The following is a 24,944-nucleotide window of genomic DNA, read 5'->3' on the forward strand; positions in this document are numbered from 1 at the left end:
GTCATATTTATAAAATATATATTAAAATATAATAATATACATTAAAAATGAATTAAACATATATATATATATTAATATAAATTAATTTTTAATCGTTATTCAAATGATAATGTCAAAAAAATATTTTTTATAAAAATATTTTATTTAAAAATATGACTTATTTATTTAGTCATATGTGAATAAAAAAAAATAATTTTATAAGATATCAAAATCTAGCTTTATAATTCATCATTTAAGAGGAAAAAAATATTTTTACATAAAAATAAGAATTTAATTTTAATATATTATTAGGATAAAATAATTTTACACATATATCTAATTATATAACATTACATCAATAAAATAACTATCTTTCATATTAATCGTATAAATAACCATAAAAAAATAAACAAAACTGCACAACGTATACAAAATATTTTAACTACATCAAAATTAAACTCTAAAAATAATTGAAAAGCCTTAATTGGAGTATCAGTTTTACAATATATATATATATATATAAAAGTTTAGGGGATCAGCAGTTTTATTGAATTTTGGTCAGTATGTAACCAGCAGAAGAATATGAACCATTAGATAAAATCTCATACCAATCTCACACCATCAAATCATCATTGATGGCTAGTTAATGGCTATTGCTGGCCCTAACATTTATATATATATATATATATATATATATATATATATATATATATATATATATATATATATATAGTCATGTTCACCTCGTCCATCTAGTAGCACATTTTGCACACACACACATCATAAACTAGTTTATACTTCATACAAGTTAACAACTCATACAATAATAATACACTACTCATACCCTACTCTCTCTCTCTCTCTCTCATTGTCATATCTTTGCAAACAACACATAAACAAACTCCATCAAATACTTCCCACAGTTTCCACTTTCTCTCTCCAAAACTAAATATAAGCACTTGTTTTCTTTTCTTTTCTTTGCCCCCTCAAAAAAACAAACAAAAAACAATGTCTATAAACCACTACTCTTCTTCCCCTATGGACCTCCAAGAAACGACACCGTTGTGGTGGACTCAACAACCACAACCTCCTCTCCACTACAACAATAACATTCATAATTCCCAAAACACCCCTCGCTTCAACCTCAACAACGAAGAAACCGACACCGCCACTACGTCACACGAAGGAGACGAAGAAGAAGAAGAAGAGAATCTTCCAGAACCAATACAACAAGACGATAACAACCACCAACATAACGAGAGAATGTTCGAGAAGCCGTTAACGCCAAGCGACGTTGGAAAGCTTAACCGTCTCGTCATCCCAAAGCAACACGCCGAGAAGTACTTCCCTCTAACTGCCTCCTCCGCTACTGAGTCAGGCACCGAGTGCAAGGGTTTGTTACTGAGTTTCGAGGACGAGTCAGGAAAGTGTTGGCGATTCCGTTACTCGTATTGGAACAGCAGCCAGAGCTATGTGCTAACCAAAGGATGGAGCCGTTACGTCAAGGACAAGCGTCTTGACGCCGGCGACGTCGTTTCCTTCGAGCGCCACCGCGCTGACTCTCAGCGGCTCTTTATTCGCTGGAGGCGCCGATCTTCTCCGATGGCGCAAGTTAGCAGAGCGCCTCACGCTGATGTGAATAATGACAAGACTGGTGTAGCGTGGACTAGCGGATTCTATTGTGCGCACCCTCCTTATCCTGCGCATCATCTTCATAACCAACACTTAACATATCCACAACAACATGAGGGGAGTAGTAGTAGTCTTCATGCAGGTATGAAACTTTTTTTCATTTAATTTTAATACATTAATAATCTAAAATTATACAATCAATTAAGAGTACAATTTTAAGGTGAAAACTCAGTTAAATTATCTAATGACTTTCAGTTATCCACTTCACGTGAAGTCGAGTGTACGTGAATTTTCACCTAATTTTAAAAATATTTTTTTTTAAACCATCATTATTTACGCAATTAATATAAAATATAATTTTTTGCTATTATATCACTAAATATACGTATATAATACGTTAGTATCAAAATTAATTTTATTAATGTGATTATATATAATTAGATATTTTAAATTCTAATAAAGATGTTAGTATTACAAATTTTTTACTTTTTAAAAATATTTTCATTTTGAATTTTTTTTTACTCTTCTCTAGTGATTTTGTTTAGATTTTTTTTTTCATTTTATTACTTTAGTTTGATTGATGAGGGTGGGTGGGTAATTGGGTATTATTATTATTTCACAAGGATTTGTTGATTTCATGGAATAATGAGTGCTGCAATCTTATTTTACCTAGATGACCTTTTTAATGATTATTTGTTCTTGTGATGATTTATTTGTCTCTTGAGTCTTAAGATTGAAGCTTCCGTTTTCGGTGCATCCAATTTGGTAATATAATTGTCTATTTATAATGCATGTCTTTTTGATGAGATAAGAATATAATGAAGAACCTATTGTTTTTTGCTTGGAAGAAATGATGTTTATTATTTGTACAATGAGAAATAATAAAGCATGATGAATATAATTCCATCGTTTCCATTTCTCTTTAATTAGTCATCTCTAATTACTATTAGAACACTTTTTTTTTATTTACTATTAGATTATTAAATAATTATTAATTATACTCTCATGAAAGTGCGTGGAGGTTACCTTCCAATTACTTTGGAAAAATGTGAGGTTATTAGAACTTTAAAAGTTAGAAGCCTTTTGTAGTTTGTGTAATTTTTTGGGATTTGACCAAACTACCCCCGTGAAGAATACGCGCCCATTTTTGGTTGAATGAAATCATGAACATGAAAACAATTTTCTATGTTCCTTCTTAGTACCTTTTCTTTCTAACAAAAGCTTGCAGGTTCAGAAAACTAGGCGGTGCCCTTCAATCTGTTTCCATCACTTCATCCTCATCACAATCAAAATTTTCCTTGTACTTTTTTTAATAAAATAAATAAATAACCTAGACAAAATATTAAGGTGAAAACTTAGATGACTTGATGTGAAATTGATAATTAAGAATCGTTATATTTAGTCAAATCAGTCAAATTATTTAACGACTCTTAGTTATCGACTTCACGTGAAGTTGACTACAATTAAGTTTTTACCGAATATTAAAATATATTTAACACAAGTATTAGATGTTTTGAATTAATTAAATCTTATTATGTAGTGATAGTTAGGTGATTAATTAAAGTATTGCTAATTCATTTGTTTAATTAATTAATTAATTAATTATGATTGAAGCATTGGCACTGACATGTGCACGTGTTTAATTGAAATGGTTGAAGTAGGGTCCCAAGGGAAGAACCAAAGGATGAGACCAGTTGGAAACTGTTCAAGTTCAAGTTCGAAGGTACTTAGGTTGTTTGGGGTGAACATGGAATGCCAAACTCAACATGATGATGATTCTCAACCTTCAACAACAAAAGAGGATACTAGTAATTCAGATACCCACCATTTCTACCACCATAATTATTATCATCAACCTTCTAATAATTCTCACCCTAATCACAATCACATGTTACCTCATCAACAATCATACTACTATTAGCACCTTAATTAATTAATTAATTAATTAGCATATACTACATATGTGCTAGTTAATCCCACCCCCTTTGATTTGATTTTGCTTTATTTGATTTTGATTTTGTTTTTTGGGGTATGCTTCAGGTGTAAGATATAACTATATGTAATCTTTATCCGGTTAATTATTATTATTATTATTATTATTATTATTATTATTATTATTATTATTATTATTATTATTATTATTATGTTGAAGATTATGGAGTATCTTTCTTGTCTTAAATTGGGGGGGTGCATAAAGATGCAAGTGTATTATTTAATTTTGTTATGGGATCTTGATGTTTTGGTTCAACCCGACATGTCAATTTATCTATATACCATGGTGCGAATAAGTGGCCATGTTCCCAATGTTGTTAATTAAAACTATGCTTCTACGTAGTACGTAGGAGTATTAAATAAGGAATGGATATAATATATCAATATTGTATAAAGACTTCAATAATAATGATATTAAATTAAACTAGGTACCTAAATTAATAAGTATATGTATAGTAGTATTAGGCTTAATGAAGATTGTCCATTTGGTTTTGGAACTTTGTCCATCCACTATCCTAATTTGAGTTATGCGAAGTTAAGAATTTTGTTTGCAATATGTTAATTAAAGGGGAGAAAATCTTAATATTTACAAAAAATAACATACAAAATTTAAGTTATGAATGTATTAAAAGTGTGTGTATATATAATTGTCATTGAAAATTTCAATAAATTCATTATTTTGTTGCATACAATTTGAGCATCTTTTATTTATTTTGATATTATAATATTTAAAAAATAAAAAAAATTGTATGTATGTGTTGAATAACTATTTATGTGTTTCTTTTATCAGTTTAAACTTTTGATATAAATAGTTTCATGACATAAAATTAAAAATTTTTATATGTCAAAATTTAAACTTTAACCTTTGTAAATCTTCAAAAAAAAAAAAAAAACACATAAAAAATATAAGACAAATAAAAAAACTAAAAAAAAGTTACATAAATCTAAAAAAAAAATTATATGAGTAACGCATTATAAATAGATATAATTAAAGTTTTCCAATATATTATTAGCAATGATAAAAAGTTTTTAAGTTGGCAAATGATGCACCCATATTTGCTTGAACCTTCACATTATTGAGGTCCATGCTTCAACTAAGAATAATTACTCATTTTGAGCTTTATTTTGGATGTTGTTTGCAATGCAATTGACTTATATATCTCTAATGGATCGATTATATTGTCTCTTATCTTTAACTAAGTCAACCAAGGCAATTATGATTTTTAAGGTAGAAGAACATTAGCTTCTTTAGAATACATAGAGTTTAATTTGGCCATTTTTTTTTCTTTTGGGTTGGGTTATTGGGTGCAATTAATAATATGCTTCTATTATATAAGGGTAATTGATAATGCTTTGGTACTATTTTGTTTTCTATTTATATAGGAGTACTTGAAATTCAACTCAATCTCTAATTTGAAGGGAATAAATATTGGATAACTTAATCAAATTGGTTTAGTCGAGTGGTCAGCTCACTCGTTCACGTAAGTAAATATTGGAAATTCGAATCCTATCTCATATATGTAACAACTCATTGGCCAACGACAAATCTTTAAATAAAGTTCATATCTGCGACAAATTAGATCATTAATTTGTCGGACTAAAAAATACCATAAAAAAAATGATTTCAGCCAACTAACCAATGACCGGATTTGATAAAATTAATGGCCAATTTTATGGTGCCTATAAGTTTTTGTCTAAATTTTGTCTAACTTACTTTTTGTAGTAAATTTTGAATTTTTAAAAATTATTTATTTTTATATCTTTTAAATAAAATAATAACTTTTAATCTTTTGTAGTAAATAAACACCACTTTTTAGACACCATAGAATTCACCAAAGAGGAGTATTAGGGGGCCAGTAGAAATTGTGATATATAGCCATCAATTAGCCATCATAAGTATATTTAACGGTGGGAGATTATATCCAATGATACATGATTACTCATTTTACTTTTAATGGTTAAATGCTGGCCAAATTTTAACAAAATTACTGTTCCCCTAGACTTTCTCTTCACGAAAATTGATTGAACTAAATTTGAGGTTATTTAAAAAACTTTATATTATATACACATTCATATGATTCAAACAAAATGGGAAGCCTTAAAAATCTTAATGGTTTTACTACTTTGGATTTTTGGCTTTATTAATGGATGGCAAGATCATAGTATAATTTCTTTGAAACGGCCTTCAATGTTTGTGGGCCTTCAAAAGCTTTGTAATTAAGCATCATAATTATACATAATTAATAGAAACATCTTTAAACAGTTTCCTTTTCCCAACATTCTAGTTAAAGTTGATAAAAAAAATCGTCCAAAGCCCAAACAAATTAAATCCAACACATTTGGTAAATATGGAAGTCAACTAGCCATTCTCTTGGCATCTTTCCATTTTGGAAAAGCCACTACTATATATAAATAATTAGTGTCATTTTTATGAACATCATAAAAATTTAAAAATTCTTCTACATATTAAATAAATTAAAAATAAAAATATTTTTCTTCTTTCATTTTGTAATGTAAAAGGTATTTTTAGATAGAACTAACCATTTTCCTATACATTTAGTTTATTTCAGGGAATGAACATTTGATTTATATTTAAGTAAAGTCTTAAGTTTAAACATATGAATAATAAGAACAACATATGTTATAAAAATTTTCTCTCATACTACTATAGTAAATCAAATTGAAATAATATAATAAAGAATTTAATTTGAATGTACTTTTAATATAAAAAACATTAACAAAATCAAATAATTAATCGTGTATTAATATATCAATAAATTGTAAAAATATTAAATAGTATCTTTTTTTCTTTTCAAAAATTAATCCAAAGATAGCATAATAAGGTCATCTTCAATTGCCTAAAATTGCAAACTCCATCAAAAGGTTGTAGTGTGTCATCATTTTTATGATTATGAATTAAGTATTAATGATGATGTCCAACCAAACATGACCATAACACTTCACAAAAGGTCATGACGGTAAATAAATAAATAAATATTAATTATAGTTATTAGAATATTTGAATGATGAATTTGTGTGAAAAAGAAAGTAGCAGGTAGTGAATAAGATTATGTATGTGTGTGGATGTGTGTGATTGCAACAGGATGTCAAGCAGATGAGAAGATGAGAAATCGCCGAGGATAAAGATATAAGGATGTGACATTCATGAATTGACCCAATTAACATCTCATTTTCTCACTTTTTTCTTTTAAACCGTGCCTAAAACAGAAATAAAATGTAGGTAAGACAGAGAAAAAGAAGAAGAAGAAGGTTTTAATATTAATTTAGAAGTCTTAAGTTTAAATTTCGGTACAAGTAATGGTGAAGATGAAAAATAATAAAGAGATAAATAAATTTTTTACATAGATAATTTTTTTAAAAAAGAAAATTATTTTATTTTTTAATTATTAAAAATAAATAATTAATTCTTTATTTTTTTACATAAATACCTCTTTTCATATAGAATTATCCTTAAATTCTTTATGATCTTTAAAGTTATATTTTTCTTTATTCTTTCCTTGGCATATAATTAAGTTAATTAATCTTGATAAATTGGATAAGAAAACTAAAAAAAATAGAATAAACACTCAAATTAATCCTCAACAAATTTGTTATAAATACTTTAATTTTTGAGTAATTTTTTATTATTATTAAAAATAAAGAAAAATCAACATGTTTAATAAACAAGCTTGTTAAATATGTTAATTTTTCTGTATTTTTAATAAAATTTTTAACATTTATATTATATAAACAAATTTTATTAAAAAATAAATTCTTAAAAAAATAAATTAATTTTCCTTCAAAAACCAATTTATTTGATGGATAATTATCTAAAATAATAAAAATTTAATAAAACTAAAATATCTAATTTTTTTTTTTTAAAAAGAAGAAGCAAAAGTGGAAAGAAAAAAAGAAATTGAGTGGGTTTTGGAGAGAGAGAAAGAGTATAGTAATTAGTAAGTGAACACAAAAAGGAAAGGAAGGTAAAGAAAAGCAGAAAAGATAAGAGAGTGCAGAGAGGGGGCAGAGAGTAAGGTATGGTGTGGTGAGGTACCATTGGCCCCATTCACTCACTGTTTTCTGACGTCATCCACCTCCCATTTTGAGAACATGAAGAACTACTTTTATGTCTTTGTTGTAATTCACTTATATTATTCTGGAATCTACTTCCCCACTGTTGGGATTCTCCCTCAAGATTTTACACAATCACATATATACCCACCTCCTTCTTCTTCTTCATAATAATAATAATAATAATAATAATAATAATAATAATAATATAGAAACTCAATTTTACATAAATTGATAATTGATAATTATTAAATAATTTAATTAATTTAATTAAATTTTTGTTTAACGACTCTCAATTATTAATTTTACATAAAATTAATTATATTTAAGTTTTTGCCTAATAATAATAATAATAATAATAAAATGATGTTTTTTAATGTGTGTTTTAATTTAAATTTAATTATAATAAGAATTTAATTTTGATATATTGTTAACGTAAAATAATTTTATACGTACATCCAATTACTAATGTCATATCAGTAAAATAATTATATTTTATATTGACTAAGTATAAATGATCATCTAAAAAAATTGATGTGATTACACGACTATGTAAAATGTTTTACATTACCAGTGCATCAAAATTAAACTCTTATAATAATTAAAAAATATTTTAAATTTATTTAATTTTATAAACTATAATTTTTTTATTAATTAGAAAAACTTCAAATTGTTATATTTTATACTATTAAAAAAATATATGAGAATGAGTTTTAGTTTTATTTATTTAGAAAAGGTGTATGCCAATACTATATATACAAGAAAATATATAGCTAAATATAAATAACATAAGTTTGTGTATATATATCAAATCAATATGAATATATGGGAGGGCATGGTAGTGCTAGATAGTCATATTTGTGTGCTGTTAATTTGGTCCTTGGTGGGTTGTTGAAGGTGGTGGATGTGTACTTGATTTGATATGATATGATATGATAGATAACACACCCCAAGATGCATGTAGCAAATATAAATACATATATAATAAACCATTCCTTCTTCCATTTACAAATTAAATACTTTCATTCATGTGCTCAATCTGACATCTTCAACTTGAGTGATAATTCCAACTTGACAACAACATTATTTGAACATTAATTAATTAAATTAATTGATTAGCTTTATCTATCTTTTCTTGCTACCACAAAGCAGGTGCTAAATGATGACAATAATACTAGATTAAATTAATTAATATCATTTACCAACTCAGAACCTAAATTAAGTCATTAGTTTTAATGTTAAAAGATTTCATCCTAGGTATTCAATTATATATATTGAAATTATTTTTTTGTTTTCTAAGAAACTCCTTATAAGTCATGCATATCACATTAGATTATTGTTTGTCTATTAATTAGAACAATCTTTTATTTTAAGTTCCTGGTCTATCTACTTAATTATATAACTACCACTTTATCATTGTACAATATTATAGAATTTTATTAATATGCTTTAATTGACTTATTTACTTAAAATTGATCACTTCAATTTTGAAAGTTTCAATATATTTTATCTATATGAATTCAATATTAATTAAATTTACATTTTTATCAAATAATAAATAAAATGAGTTAGAATATTGTATTAATTATTCCATAAGTCTTTAGAATTTAAAACTTTGTTATATTGAATTTTTATATTAAATAAAATTTTTAATTAACTCCTTACTAATTATTTTTGTTAAAAATATAAAATTATTTTAAAATATTAATTTTTATTTTTGATCTAGAATAAATTGTATATAATATTATTTTAGAAGTAAGTATTTTAGAATTATTGTATTTTTTCAAAAGATAACCACTAGTAGTGATGTAATTACAAATTTTTACCTATTATAAAGATTTAATTACAATCTTTTAAGTAAGGTAGGGAAAATCGAGATTTTACGTAAAATCAAAAAAGTAAATAAAAAACATAAAACGTAAAATTTTAATAAGATTTAAATCGTAAAATCGTTAGACTTAGTACAAATTTCATAAAATTGATAAACTCATTTAAAATTGTAATATCGAAAGATTTTAAGAGTTAAATCGAGATTTTAGTTACAATACTTTCAACTATAGAAACCTAATTAAAATTATAGAGAGTATAAAATAATTAAATCTATAAAATAATAGTGTAAAATTAAAAAAAATTAACTAAAAATGTTAAAATTTGTTTTAATTTTAGTACAATAATTAATAAATATTAAATAAGACAAATTCTGATTGTTATTTTTGCTTTTCTAACATTATCGGTAAATATAAATAGCATTTTTTGTTATTGTTTAAATGATGGTGATGGCGGTGATGAGAGACAAAAATCATAAGGATGATGTTGGTTACACTTGCTTATCTTAATTTGTCATCAAGACTCAAACATGTGAATGGAAGAAAGTCATATATGCATAGATGGAAATGCAACACAAGACGAAATTTAATACAAACACGTCAACAATTTAACATGCTATATGGTCCCCCTCCTCCACTGTCTTCTTGCCAGATATCTGTTTTTATATGGTAACATTTTATTGTTTTTTTATTAAAATTTATATATATGTTAGTAATTCTATGTATGTATTTATAAGCATCTGCAATACTATAAGCAACACGCAAGAAATTGAAGGTAAGAGGAGAAACGTTAACAAGAACACAATGTGGGGTGAAATGTTTAAACAAAAATGGGAAAAAGTGAAAATAAGGCAAAGAAACAAAAAAAGGAGACAAAGATATATCCTTGGAGTAAGCAAAAAACACAGCATATCAATCCAAGGAAAATTTTAACATTAATGCTTCATTGGAAGAAATTGATTATGATGTGTGATTGATTCACCCCTTCTAATAATAATAGGTGTTTGAGAAATCATTCATTTTGAGATTACTATCATCATATTTTGGGTCAAATTATATTATTTCAAAATTAATTGTTATAATAAGTATGTTAAGACAAAAAATAGAAAAAATAATAGATAAATTTTATTATGTCTTTTTCTTTGATTTTGCCGCATATAAATTTTGGATAAACAAAAAATCAAATTAATTTTATCTTAAAATATTTTAATGACTATTATATCTATTATTTTCTATACATTTATATATTTTAACATTATAGTTTTGCTTTCAAATATTTAGTTGCTAAATATATACATAATATGCTCATTAAATAATCACTCATATATTTTTTATTAGTTTAAACTTTTAAGAGATAATTTTTTGATATAACATCAGAATTTTTACAACAAAAAATAGGGTTTGATCTTTGTTAATCCATAAAAATTTAAAAAACAAAATTTTTTTATAAGGCAGAATGACAATTTTAAAAAAATATTAGAAATATAATTATTTATATCAGTTTAAATTAAAAAAATAATTTTTTGACATAAATAAATAAATATACATGATATATATACCATTTTTTCAGTAATTATCTTGTGCAATTATAAAAATATATTCCATTTATTATTATTATTATTATTATTAAAATTTGATTTTGTTGCACCAACATTATAAAACATTTTATACAGACGTTCAATCACATCTATATTTTTAAATAATTATTTATACTATAAATATAAAAAAAGCCCCTTTTGTTGACATAATCTTACATAATTTGATGACATATGTATAAAATTATTTTACTTAATACATGAAAAATAATTTATTCTTATTAATTATTATGTGTAGAAGATTAATAATTTATAAGATAAGAGATGGGGGTCATGCGGGGAAACTGGCAGAAAGCAAGCGATGATTGTGAATGATAGATATCATTTGTGGCAACCTGAGCTTTGTCTTTTTGGCTGATTAGAATTCAATGTATGTATGTGGATGAATAAGGAGTTTTATTTGGACCACCACTTCTTTCAATTCAATATATTTCAAATTTATTTGCAATCTATCTTTCTATCTATCTATCTATCTATCTTCTCAGATAATATATGATCATGATCATGAAAATGATAACACACACTAAAGAAACAACACTTTGATTGATTGATTAGGTTTTCACCGTTTCAAGTTTCAACCACTCTCTATGTATTATTTGCACGGTACCTGCTATATTCTTCAGGTTTATTTTGTAGATCCCCACCTCAATAAATAGAACAAAAAAATATTAATATTTTATAGAAAAAATTTTAAGTGTACAAAAAATACCGATATTTTAGTTATTTTAACTGTTATAAAAAATATATATAATATATATTAACGATTAAAATAACTGAAACACTGATATTTTTGGTACACTTGAAATTCTTCTTATTTTATATATTGTGAAAATCTATATATAAATTAAACTTTTTCTTATATAAATGTTTAGTAAAAGTGCTATTTAAATAGAATCTTAAAGATAGCAATTATTTATCAAAATAAATAAGAATTATGCTCAAATAATATATTATTATATAATTTATTCCACACATCAATATCCAATGCAAGTAACTTTATATTCATATAATCATCTTAATATATATCAATCAAATATTGTAATAAGTCTCGGCTCATCAATTACATCACTTTGAACAGAGAAGTCAAATAAAATTTTAAAATATTATTAAGTGTTTACCAATGAAAAAAAAAAGAAAAAAAAATAGTATTATCTAAGTGAAACAATTCAAAATATTAGAGATTGAAAAGCCAACTTTCAAAAGAAATAACAATAATATAACGAATTACCTGGCCTTAAAATAAAAATTTTATAACTCTTAGACTCAGGTTTAATAATTATCTTTTAGAGGTGCTTCTTCTAAGCCCTTATACTCGTCATTATGATAAGTATCTTTGTAATATTTAATTATTTGTACATTATGAAATATGAATCCTAAAAGTATTTTATTTTCTCGGATGAGAAACTATTTGTATAAAACTGTTAGAAGCTATTGAAATCAGGGTGTGACACGTATAATGAAGAAGTGCTTTTGATTATGATTGATAATATATATGAATATGTGTGTTACCTAAACTTGAATCTCTACAAGTATTCATTTTTTTTTTTTTTTGTGTGGACCCAAAATGGAGTAAGAGAACTTGAACTCATCATTTGTCTTTATCAAATAGTGGTATCATATTCTTGGCTTATCCAAGGGAAAATGCAACATAATTAGGCACCCATTATTAAGCAAATAATGCAACATAATTAGGCAAGCTAGGACATTAATAGTAAAAATCAAATATGACAAAATAAATAAATAAATAAATAAATAAATAAATAAATACTGTGCCATGTGATTAATATAGGGTCCATACAAGAGGCCCATTTAGCTTTTACAATTGAGATGGAGACTAATTTTGAGTGGCTCACAATCTCACATGCTCTAATATATAGTGGGAGGGTCCCAACCAAAATTATATGATAGGTATTTATCATTGGCATCTTCATATAATGACCAAACTAAGAAACTAATAATATAATACCATGTTAATGTAAAATTCTTTCTATAAAATATCAATCTAACTCCCTGTATTTAGATAATTTCATACTAAAAATATTGAGTTTGTAGGGTAATTAGGAACATGATTTTGTAGGTCTAGCTCTTGTGGTTAATTAAGTTAATCTTAAACAAAATTTCACAAAGCAAAGTAAAATGAATAGGAATCTTAACTTATTTTTTAAATTATCTTTCTAATTTTTAAATAAAAAAATTGTAAACTTTATTTTTATATTTTCAAAAAATAACATATATTTAAAATTTTACTTATAGATATTAAAATAACAACTAAGGGAATAAATTAATACTTTTCATGTAAACATTAGATCAATACACCCACCGGATTAAGCCCAAAACTATTTGAATTTGGATACTCTAAATTTTAGATTTTCACTTTAGAGGATAAAGTTAAATCTCTTACAATTGAATGTTTTTTCTCTCATGTTTTTTCTTGGTCCCATCTATGAAATAAATAGTGATAGATCATACTTTACCCTCTAAAGTAAGTTTCAAAATTTAGAGAATCCAAATCCTAAGTATTTACACTAGTAACTTAAAAGTCATGACCCAATAAATTTATCCGCCTTGGTCTGCTTAAGCAAATGTCGGGAGTTCGAATCGCGTCTTGTGCATGTAGCATCCCGTTGGCCAGCTACAAACTCTTAATAAAGTTCAGTATCGCGGCGAATTAGTTCTTGATAACCAAACCAATTTTTTTTGTTTTTTATTTAAAGTAAAATAAGAGAATTTTTTTTACCAAAATCTAAAAGAAAGAGGACTCTCCCACCAATAAATAAGAATAGAAATAAAAATGTCTAGGATATTAGTGAATTTTGAGAAATTTTTATATCTCTCGTTATAAACCGGATTTTGAATTTTATGAATCTAAAATTTGTAGAAAAGGCTCTTCTCCAATTTAATTTTTAACATACTAACTACCTATCAACATAATTATCAAAATCCTTCCGCTTTTCGTGGATCTTCTTCAACCCTATAATCAAACTAAACATCTAACCCTCAACATAAAAATTAAAAATTTTACTAAATAGAGTCCAAAAAGAATGAATAGAGAATTGGCTTATGCAGTCACTTTTGTCATTCTCTTACTATCTTCCCTATTATTTTTCAACTTTGAGACCCTCTTTGATCAAGATTCTCCTTCATATTTTGGTTTCTTGTCACGTATCATCCCCAAGAATTTTCATGCACAGCCATCAGTCGCCGGAGGCTGCGATTTTTCAAGAGGCCGGTGGGTGTGGGATGAAGCCTACACTAGTCAATCATATGATGAAAGATGCCCGTTTCTTGATCCCGGTTTCCGGTGCCGGCAAAACGGACGGCAAGATGATGGTTTTCACAAATGGAGATGGCAACCGGAAGGTTGTGATCTTCCCCGGTATGTGATGCACACTTCGCTCATTCATGCATGCATGCATGCATGAACTTGAGTGAGTGAGACTTAGCTTTCTCATTGTTAATTCTAACTATTCATATATAGTAACGTCTTTGTGTAACAATTTATAGATAAATTAGAGTTCAAATTGCCAACAAGAATTGTTTCATGTGGATTTCATCATCAATTTTTTCCTCTTTCTTTTTGTTGTTTCTGGAGAAGAAAAGAGGTTTGATTTGGTAAATAAAAGCGAGTATAGTGGAGAATGGTTAACAGTCTGTTAGAAACGTTAGCTGAGTATGAAGCCAATCGAGCACTAGTGGACACAATAATCTATTTATAGTAGTTAATTAGTTATATTAGGGTTAGGGCCAGTAATGCTTAATTCCCATAAGTGTGTATCATACTATTGATTTCGATGGAAAATTATTAACCGGTTTAGTAAATTCTATGCTAGCATTCTCATTTTTCTCTCAACTTGTATAGTTATATATTGCTATTCTCAGATTCAGCGCCAGTGACTTCCTAGAGAGGACTCGAAATGGACGGGTGGTGTTTGCCGGCGATTCGGTCGGGAGAAACCATTGGGAGTCTTTGCTGTGCATGCTTTCTATAGGGATCTCTAACCTGTCCAACATACATGAAGTGAATGGAAACCCTATAAGCAAACACAAGGGCTACCTTGCAATGAGGTTCAAGGAATACAACATGACAGTAGAGTACTATAGGGTACCATTCCTCTCCATCATCGGTCGCCCACCGCCAAATTCAGCTGCCGAGGTTCGAATGACTATTAGGGTTGATGAGTTGCACTGGTATTCCAAGAAGTGGGAGGGAGCAGATATTCTTGTTTTCAATTCAGGGCACTGGTGGAACCAAGACAAAACTATCAAATCGTAGGACCAACCACAACCTTAAAAAAACCTTTCGGTGACTAAGAATTGTTGCTGATGATTGATGAACTCCCTTTTTTGCTTTGTCTTCAGGGGTAGCTACTTCCAGGAAGGAGGGAAGGTGAATATGACCATGGATGTGATGGAAGCATTTAGGAGATCCTTAGAGACATGGAGATCATGGGCATTAAACAATTTAGATCCAACTAAGAGTTTCATCTTCTTTCGAAGCTATGCCCCTGTTCATTACAGGCAAGTAGTACGGGAAATGATTCATCATTACACACTTTGTTAGAACACTCGCTCTCCGTGAACTCACAGTAATGCATAAAACAAAAACACTAAATCCATTTGAAAAATTTGATTTGAGGATTTTCAACTATTGGTACCTGGCTTATAAAACTATTTTTGTTTGTTGATTTTTCCGTATATTTGAATGAGGATTAACTATACAGTGAAAGTGTAGGAATGGGACATGGAATGAAGGGGGAAACTGTGACATGGAGACAGAACCAGAAAAAGACCCTAAAAAACTTGAACCTGATCCATACTATAACAGAGTTATATCTGATGTTATCAGACAAATGCAATATGGGAACTGGAAAGTGCAATTCTTGAACATCACGTATCTTTCAGAGCTGAGGAAAGATGGTCACCCTTCCAAGCACCGGGAGCCGGGCACCCCAGTCGATGCTCCTCAGGATTGTAGCCACTGGTGCTTACCGGGAGTGCCGGACACATGGAATCAACTTCTTTATGCTCAACTAACTCTCTAAGAACTTCCCCCAGAAAGTGCAGAACAAAGGCCAATCAAAATTTCTATCTGACCACAAAGAATGTTATGTTTTGGTAGCTGTACATAATCTGAATTGCTTTTGATTATTTTTCTACGTCGTCTTCGTCATCCGAGTCCACATCAATGGCTGCCATTTGCTTCACTTTCTCAAGCTGCCTCAAGAGCTCCAACCTTTCTCGTCCATAAGTCGATGGAATCTGCAAGAAAGACAAGTCAAATTCATATGAGGTGATGACTGGAAGATCATCGTTGTAAGAGATGATGAAACGAATAAAAAGTAGGAGCTCCACATGTACATACCAGACCCGGTACATATCTCTGAATTGCAGCCAACATGGCTGCATGCCCAACTGCAGTAACCTGTGCAAAATAACATTGTCATCCTTAGTAGGTGACACTGGATTGCTATCATAAGGATATAAAATAACATTTTGCTCTTTCGTTGCTAATGGATTCCGTATCTTTCTAATTCCTTAATGTATAAACGCAGCTTTATCTTATTATTTCTTTTAGATATTTAAAGCATATTTTTTAAAAAAGATAACGAATAGATTGATTGTGTACAAATAACTCGCTCTGATTCACGATAAATAATAAGAATAAGAAAAGGATTTATAAATCCAACTACTTTTAGTTAGGTCTGTGATTAAGGATTAACAGTATGCTACACTAGTCAGAATGGAGATTCAAGGAGTTAAAACTTACTGGAAGAAGCATCAAAACACCAATAGGAACAACTGAAGCCATGTCAGTCACCGTTCTTTTAAGCGTTTTCTTCTCCTTCTCAGTCAATTCATCCCCAATCAGAGCCCTTCTAAGCAATCCTGTAGCAGCAGCGACATCAATAGCTAGAAGTTGAGTTCCTTGCCAGACATCCTGCTCATTGAGTAGCAAATTTCAAATTCAGACAGGTCTCAGATGTTATAAAGACAACTCATAACTTTGGTCGAAACTTTTATTTCTATTCATTTTATGAAACAGTGAGCACTGTCAATATTACCAACACTGCTCAATAAATATCATGCTACCCAATTTCCCATTTCAGTTTCTATAGATGGCATGGGAGAAAAATAATTACTCAAGCTTCATTGATTAATGTGACAGATGAACTCAAACCAAATAAATAAGGATAATGTTCACATTAAAGAACCACCTCCAGAATAAAACATACCGTTCCTGTTTCTTTTAATTTGCCTAAAGATTTCTCTATGATATTTTCCTTCTTTTGAACCCTGGACAACTGAAGAGATCCAGCAGCATCACTATAACGAGCACCATCATCAATGACTACTAAATCCTACAAAAGCAAATATAAAATGTTAAATCTAAAAGTGTACACCAAGCCAAAACCAACAGAAAGTTAAAGAATATAGTTACTCCTTCATAGTTTCTCAGAAGCAACATGAAAAGGAACAAGATATTTCATACTTGCAACTTACAAGTCATAGAATTTCCGATGTACCTCGTTATTTTCTGATTGATATGTACTATTTTCGACACGTTTCTCAAGTTCCATTAACTCCTTTCTCAGAGTCTCAAACCGGCGGAATTCACTGGATTCTTGGTCCATGATCCCTACATTTGGTGGAGACTGCTCATCATGATTATCCTGCAAATAAGATTCATAGTCCACATTAATCAGAGGTCAACATAGTATCCACCCAGCCACTAGAGCAGATAATTAGATTCACAGATAAAGCAAGAAATCATAGTGCCAGTTTGATGTCCTATGCTGATACATGAACAAATCAAAGCCAAATAACAGGTTCTCACTGAAGACACAAAGACGCAAGAGAATTCTCGCTGAAGATACAAAATGGCAAAGAGAAGGAAGCATACAGAAGCACTCACATCAGCCTCCAGATCAGACTTTCTGCTACCACGAGGTATAATGATGTCCAAGAATCCACGAGATTTTCCAACATTTCTGAAAAAAACACATAAATAAAAAAACAGAAATAACATTTTACCGAAGAAAGTAACAGCTGACAATAGAGTGAAGCTTTCAGAATACCAGTCACTAGATAGGAAAACAATAAAGCTAAAAACTAAGGAATTTCATACCTTTTGCTCCTATCCACCCTTGCATTTGCATTCTTTCTGCTTTTCCCTTTTGTAAATTCTTGATCATCACCAACTTGTGTGTGAGACTGACCACCACCAACTCCCTGAAGTGAGTATAATAAAATTGTTACTGACCAGAAAATGCAGACTCTTATAAGGGGAAACGAGAGGGGACAAGTATCCATGGACGTCGAGCAACATACTGATGAATTTTAGCAAGAAAATAATGAAATTGGGTACTACTTATAGAATTAAATCCTTTTCTAAAATAAAATAATCAAGACACCTTAAATGCTATGGGAATAATAAAAAGAACATTATCCAAGCATACAACTGAAGTTGCATTGATATTCACAATGCTTTGAAAGCCAAGACACAAACACAGGCTCAATAGCTCCAGTCAGTCTTATCTCCTAACGAACATATAGAAGTGAGAAACACTAGATAGTTATCTAGATAACAACTATAATTAGAAACCAAATAGGGATATGCATATTCCACTTTCAAAGTGGAAAGTCATTGAGGGAAAGGAAGCCATACCTGCTGTAAAGAATCAGCCTTCGCCCTGAAAGATGCTTCCAGGAATTCAGCTTCTTTCCTAAGTTTTCGTATTTTTTCCAGGTCAGAACAGGCTGCTTTTATATGCTCTTTTCCAGAAATAGAGCTTGATACATGTAACTCTTGGAGCAACTTTTCGAGTCTTGTCACAGCTTCTTCAACACTTTTCAATGCCTGAGAAATGGCAGAGATAAGGCATAAATTAAAAAAAAAAAAAAAAAGATATATGAAAACAACACTCTCAGCATCTATTTTGACTGTGCTCATTACGTAATTCATACAATACTAAATATTAACTATGGAAGCACAGACATCAGAACATTTATAGTCCCTTCTAAACAGATCAACTTAAAATATCTAAATTTGCTTCCTAATCTTTACCATTATAAAATGCAATAGATGTACAAATTTTACTTTTGGAATAACAGATAAATCAAATATAACACACACACACACTAAGTAAAAGGTAAAATCATCTGGATAAGTTGACACTGCCTTATCACTGACAGCATAGAAGGCTAGGAAGATAGCTCAACCTACCCTGTTAAAACCAAATAAAGCCTAACAATAACTTATCAAAAAACCATATTAACCCTCAAAGTCTAGCTTTGCAGACTTAACTGAATTGGAAGCAGCATACATTGATAAAATAATTTTGAAGCAGGGAAACATACCTCATCAAATGAATCTGAATCTTTTGCAATTGACTTAACTGCAGATCTCTGTCTATCAACTGTTTTCTTGATCTCTTTTTCTAATGTCTTCTCCCTGCATTTTACATTTTTACAAAGATAAAATGAAACAATTTTCGGATTTAAGAAAATCTAGGTAAAAAATCAGCTTCACAACCCCTGCAACTATACAGTCTCTTTCAGTTGTTCTTACAAAGCTTTCAGCTACAACTGATTCCAATATCCATAGTTTACCCCAAACATTTAATTGAAATTTAAATGGCTGAATTTTTTTCAATGAATATGCATATGCATCTACTGGAATACAATTAGAAAAGCAGACAGACAGATGCAGGAAAAAAAAAAAAAAAAAAAAAAAAAAAAAAAAACTGAAATATGTAGAATTTTCCTTGCAGCTTACGTTTTCATCCCAAGTTCTTCCATGGACTGCATCAACTTCTTGTGCCTAACATAGAAGATAAATAATAAACATCTTAAATAAGAATCTAATGTATTTAAATTATATTGAATGGTGGTTCAGTTACCCTATTGACAGAAATTCAGCTGCTTTCACATTTGAGGGGCTTTCTAGCCATGTACTATATTTGATAAAGCTCTGAATCCAATGAGAACAAACATAAAATGCCTGGGGTACTGCTTCAGCATTTGGGGGACCTTCATCTTTACTTTTATGCGTGTGAGTCTGTTTTGTAATGCTGGTGATACCCGGATAAAAAGGAAGCCAGTCCAGCTCTTCACAAACTACCTATGCAGTTAAAGAGCTTTTGCCAAGTTAAATTAACTAATAAGCAAATCTGCCATATGCAGTGAATTTAAATACCAACCTCCACATACAATTGGTATGAACTAATGGATGAGAGCTGAGGGTAGTAAAAAACGCTGCCTCCTATAAGGTACCTGATGATACAATGTTTGTAAATACTAACCAAAAATACCTATTAATAATAATTATCTTGGTCAAGTACTACAACAAAACTACTAGTAAGCTCAGCACAAAGCTACTAATAATAAGATTCTTAGAACTGTAAGAAACCTGACATTCTAAAGGAAATAACATCAGTAGAAGTTAAACCTGATGATATCTTCCAGTGGATCATCAAGGGTATCAAAACCATTCGCCAAAAGGAAGGACCGTGTACTTCTTCCTAAAGCGATAAAGAATCCAAATATAGCCAAATCCTTCTCCAAAACCTGCACCATGAAAAAGTTTTATTGAAGCTCTCTGTTACGACAAAGTAAATACATGACAGGAAGATGATTTAGCTTTGCTATACTCAAATCAATTCATTTCTTCATTGTTTTTGTTACTTATAAGAAAGATCTGTCCTTCATAACATTTTAGTTTTCATATTAAGTAAACTTAGTTCGTACATTTTTCCACATTTAAAATTAAATAGATAAATAAATCTAGACATTATGAACTACTTTTCTGTTTCAAAATTTAACCAAAATAAAAAATTTCAAGAACAATGTCATAATTGTGGATCTCAACACAATTAAACTAAGGTCAGAAACATTGGACCATAACCCCATCAACCAATAAGAATTTGTATCCCAGTGCATTTTCAAGCAAAGTATAGGTCTGACTATGGTAATTTAGCTGTGAGACTTATGTGTAGTCAGTTGAACTGAGTATGAATTCAAGAAGGTTAAACCAAGCTGTCTTCAGAGATGCATGTAACTTGCCTCAATACTTTCAGAAGTTGTCAGTCTTGACCAGATTTTCTCCTTATCAATAACTTGCTGCAGTTGCCTCTGAGCAAGATTCACCCAGAAAACAATCTCTTCTGAACCCCATTCATCTTTTGCTCTACAGGCTGCAGCTCTTGGCCCAAAATGAACAAGAAATTCTCTGTGCAGACCAATATCCTTTATAGAATTATAAGCTTGGCTTACAGGAATTAGACCAGCCAGCATGTCCATTAAACTACCAGTTATCTCTGCGATCATGGAAAAGAATTGTGAACAAGAAACTTTGGCCGGGCCAAGTTTAGAGACTACAGCAATGCATGTTAGTGCAAGCAGAAGAAGGGACGTGTCACTTGCACTGCTTGAACCCATACTTTTTCCATTCCTGGGAAATTAATTAAAAGATCAATCATGTATTTTATCAAAAAATAAGAACAATGAAAGCTAATGGCTCAACATATAAAAATGCAATGTTGAGAGTGAACATACAAAACAGCAGTAGCGGAAAAGCGTCCATCCCCTTCAAACTTATTAACAAAGGATGCCACAACAGCTGGAACCTGCTCAGACCAGAACCATTCATATGCTTCGGGCATTTGGGTTGATAATTTTTCTCTAATTAAACCCTCCAGGGGAGCAGATAGCCTCAGCAAACTGGATCAATGCCACGGTTGAACAAATTAGTCCCAAAACAACTATAGAGTAGTACAAAGTATTGAAATTAAGCAACTCACAGGAATCAGGGGGAAGAAATAACAATTAACATGGCAATAACAGTATACAAAACAATTGCATCATTAAGTTCAAGTAGCCAACCCCAGCAAATGGGAAAAAAGTTTGATTCTTGTTCTTGTTGATATTTGAAAGTCATCAGTATGATATAAAACTTCGACATTGAAGGTACAAATCAAGTCAGTATTTACTAACGTTAACACACAAATCCATAAATGTAAGACAATAGCAAAATATATTACTGCAGTTCTTCACACAAGTTCAGGTATAGAATTTCTATTACTCTCTAATAAATAAGCCTAACTTATTTATTGTTTGCTATGTCTAAAGCAAAAGAAAGAAAGAAATAATGAACCAAAAGGCAAAGCAAAATGGTACCTCCTTTGAACAAAGACATTGACATTTCTGTCGTCGCTGCCATCTCTTCGCGATGAAATTTCACTTGCCGCATGCAATAAGGAGAAAACAGCAGCCTGGATGAACTAAAGCAACCTGTTACTTAATTTGTCATAAATTTTGATGAATTGAAACAGAGCTTGAGTAAAATATGACCGATGGGATAGTACCATTTCTTGTAGCAAAGACAATAGAGGAAACATTACCCAAATTCATTCATGATGAAGCTCATCCACATACACATACATAGCCATTCTAGATATAGCTCAAATATTATGACCAGAAACAATAATCAATAATAGGTTCAATCATCTCTGATATCCATGAACCCAAGTACATAAGTGTTCATATAATCATAACCATACTTTGACATCGCCAAACGTTGCGGCATGCTTATCTTGGATTGCAACAAAGGCACGCAACTAAAGCCAATAGTGACACTTTTCCCATTTACATTTCATCTAGCAAGAATTTGTCTTATCTATGCACCAGTTGATCAACAAAATTAATTGGTCGTTTCCCATTAAAGGCTGTCCATCAAAATTCATGGTTTACACATGATATGAATCAAATAATACCATCAAAGGGTTCATGACAATACCTGATATGACACTGGCTTCACCCATGCATTTTGGTCTACCCCAAGCCAGGCAGTTGAAACCCAGGATACTCTTGCTAATGATTTATGCTCTTTAATAGCTAATTCAAAAACCCTGGCAGCGTCATATAAAGCTTGAACAAGTGCATCACAGAAGTCTCCATCTTCAAGTGAGCTATTAAGTTTCACCCTCATTTTCTCGAGGTCTGTACTCGTGCTAGATTGGGGACTCCCGTTGACAGTCACACCATCATCAGCTGAGGCAAATGGGAAAATGTATCCCCTCCTCCTGGGTTTGGAAAGCGTTATATAGTACTTCCCACACCCCTCCAAACCAGCATCACCATTCGACACAAAAAATTGTCGTATCAGGCAGCCCTTTCTTGAATTACCCCATTTATTTCGTAACAAACACCGCAAAGCCAATACTTTTCTGCCTGTGCAAGGGGAGCCATTGGAAGGCCAACAATTTGAAGAGCTGCAGAATATATTGCAATCAGAAGAAACACTCACTCAGAAAATTGCATAGTAACAAACTTGGAATTATTTATATATATAGAAACAAAGGACCAATAGCTCAACCATACTATTTCATTGGTTGACCCAATCTCTACGTGTGCGCCGGAGGGAGGGTGTTTGGATTAATCATACTTAACGGGAAAGTCTTTTAACAACAAGAATTTTTCCCTTTAATTTAAACAAGCACCAACTCTTAATGAATTACACTCTGTTTAGTGTTAAGGCACCATTTGACATTGTATAATCAAACTGCCACCAAAATACTGAGTCGTCTTGATAAATTAACAGCACAATAACACAAATCAAAAAATTACCTACTAAAAGAAAATAAAAAAAAATAAAAGTAAAAAACGAAAAGAACTTGAAAAGCAGCAAGCACTACACTACACTACACCTATCATGTATCCTTCTTCACCGAGCCTCACTGTTCACCAAACTCGTGACAGTTACACTAATTTCGAAAACACAACAGACATTTCCATTTATTTTCCAGTAGCTAAATCCAAATCATGCTTAAATAGAGTACAATCCAGTAAAGTAGATTCACAATTAGAGCGAATTGAGCTCAGACGAAACCTAGATACGCTTTGATGGAAACCTAGCAGGAATCTTGAAGTGAATCTTGAAGCGAAAATGAAGCAAGAAAGAAAAGAATAGATGGAGTTTGAGTTCACCTTAGTGAAAGGTAGTTGTTGTTAGCGCTCAATTTGAGCGCCATCACGAAATTGAGTTTGAGAGAGAGAGAGAGAGAGAGAGAAGAAAGAAAGAAAGAAAGAAAGAAAGAGAGAAGAGAAGCCAAGAAGAGGAGAGAGAGAGAGAGAGAGAGAGAGAGGGAAAGAAGAAAGAGAGAAAAAAGAGAGAGAAGAGAAGCCAAGAAGAGGAGAGAGAGAGAAGGTGGTGACGTGGCAGAGATGGGTGCTTTATTATTATCCGAAGACGTGGACAACACAAAAATCACACACACTCAAAGTTCACACTTCACAACCGATTTAGTTAAAATCGGAATTTGTTAATTCTTACAATTTTTTAATATTATATTATAATTTTAAATTCTAACATATTCAAATTATTCTAACATTATATATTTTACGTTTTTAATTTGATTTTCTGATTTTATATAAAACTTCGATTTTAAGTGTCTTGTGCATAATAAATTAACATTGTTATTGTATTTTTTGAAATTATAAAATAACTTTTTTTATACAATTTTAATTATTCACATATTTGACATATAAAATATTTTATATATTTTACTTAAACTTAAAATATTATATATAAATTTTAATTTATCCAATTATTTTTATTTTACAAAAATATAAACTTTAATAAAATACTTAGGTAAATCTAGAAAAATATTTAATTAGTATTCCAAAAATTTGTTTTTACAATTTTAACTACTCAATTCCCAAAGAATACAATTGTCTAGAAGATAATTTGGTTGCTGAAAATAATGATGAATATTTTCTTTTTTTATTTTGGACACTATACTATACAAATTGAAATGGTATAAACAGAGAGAATAAATTCTTTTTATAGTTA

At 30.0% G+C, this 24,944-nt stretch overlaps 3 protein-coding genes across 14 annotated transcripts; 2 read left to right on the forward strand and 1 right to left on the reverse strand.

Moving 5' to 3' along the window:
• Window positions 1–720: 720 nt before the first annotated feature.
• LOC112758362 (B3 domain-containing protein At3g11580-like) lies at window positions 721–3,710 on the forward strand. Of its 2 annotated transcripts, none has more exons than XM_025807026.3 (2): window positions 721–1,753; window positions 3,273–3,710. In XM_025807026.3, the coding sequence occupies exons 1-2, from the start codon at window positions 988–990 to the stop codon at window positions 3,530–3,532; spliced, it is 1,026 nt and encodes a 341-aa protein (XP_025662811.1). In that variant the 5' UTR covers window positions 721–987; the 3' UTR covers window positions 3,533–3,710. The 2 variants fall into 2 exon arrangements, with proteins under 2 accessions (XP_025662811.1, XP_025662808.1); XM_025807023.3 differs by having other exon boundaries at window positions 726–1,753; window positions 3,270–3,710.
• A 10,059-nt stretch (window positions 3,711–13,769) lies between these two features.
• LOC112729957 (protein trichome birefringence-like 8) lies at window positions 13,770–16,355 on the forward strand. Its single transcript, XM_072206902.1, has 3 exons — window positions 13,770–14,471; window positions 14,975–15,364; window positions 15,455–16,355. Exons 1-3 carry the CDS (start codon window positions 14,137–14,139, stop codon window positions 15,654–15,656), a joined length of 927 nt encoding a protein of 308 aa, XP_072063003.1. The 5' UTR covers window positions 13,770–14,136; the 3' UTR covers window positions 15,657–16,355.
• Window positions 15,756–24,365, reverse strand: LOC112758368 (uncharacterized). Of its 11 annotated transcripts, none has more exons than XM_072206860.1 (18): window positions 24,080–24,365; window positions 22,890–23,364; window positions 22,271–22,365; window positions 21,650–21,814; window positions 21,158–21,545; window positions 20,544–20,662; window positions 20,292–20,368; window positions 19,996–20,212; window positions 19,872–19,916; window positions 19,454–19,547; window positions 18,762–18,953; window positions 18,222–18,325; window positions 18,009–18,084; window positions 17,620–17,766; window positions 17,329–17,454; window positions 16,863–17,033; window positions 16,458–16,517; window positions 15,756–16,354 (listed from the first exon to the last, which is right to left on the reverse strand). In XM_072206860.1, the coding sequence occupies exons 1-18, from the start codon at window positions 24,121–24,123 to the stop codon at window positions 16,241–16,243; spliced, it is 2,709 nt and encodes a 902-aa protein (XP_072062961.1). In that variant the 5' UTR covers window positions 24,124–24,365; the 3' UTR covers window positions 15,756–16,240. The 11 variants fall into 11 exon arrangements, with proteins under 11 accessions (XP_072062961.1, XP_025662816.1, XP_072062945.1 ...); XM_025807031.3 differs by having other exon boundaries at window positions 17,997–18,084; window positions 19,996–20,216; window positions 20,296–20,368; window positions 24,080–24,294; XM_072206844.1 differs by having other exon boundaries at window positions 17,997–18,084; window positions 24,080–24,294.
• Window positions 24,366–24,944: the final 579 nt, after the last annotated feature.

The sequence above is a fragment of the Arachis hypogaea genome, chromosome 2 (assembly GCF_003086295.3).
Source record: "Arachis hypogaea cultivar Tifrunner chromosome 2, arahy.Tifrunner.gnm2.J5K5, whole genome shotgun sequence".
In the NCBI taxonomy this organism is placed as follows: domain Eukaryota; kingdom Viridiplantae; phylum Streptophyta; class Magnoliopsida; order Fabales; family Fabaceae; genus Arachis; species Arachis hypogaea.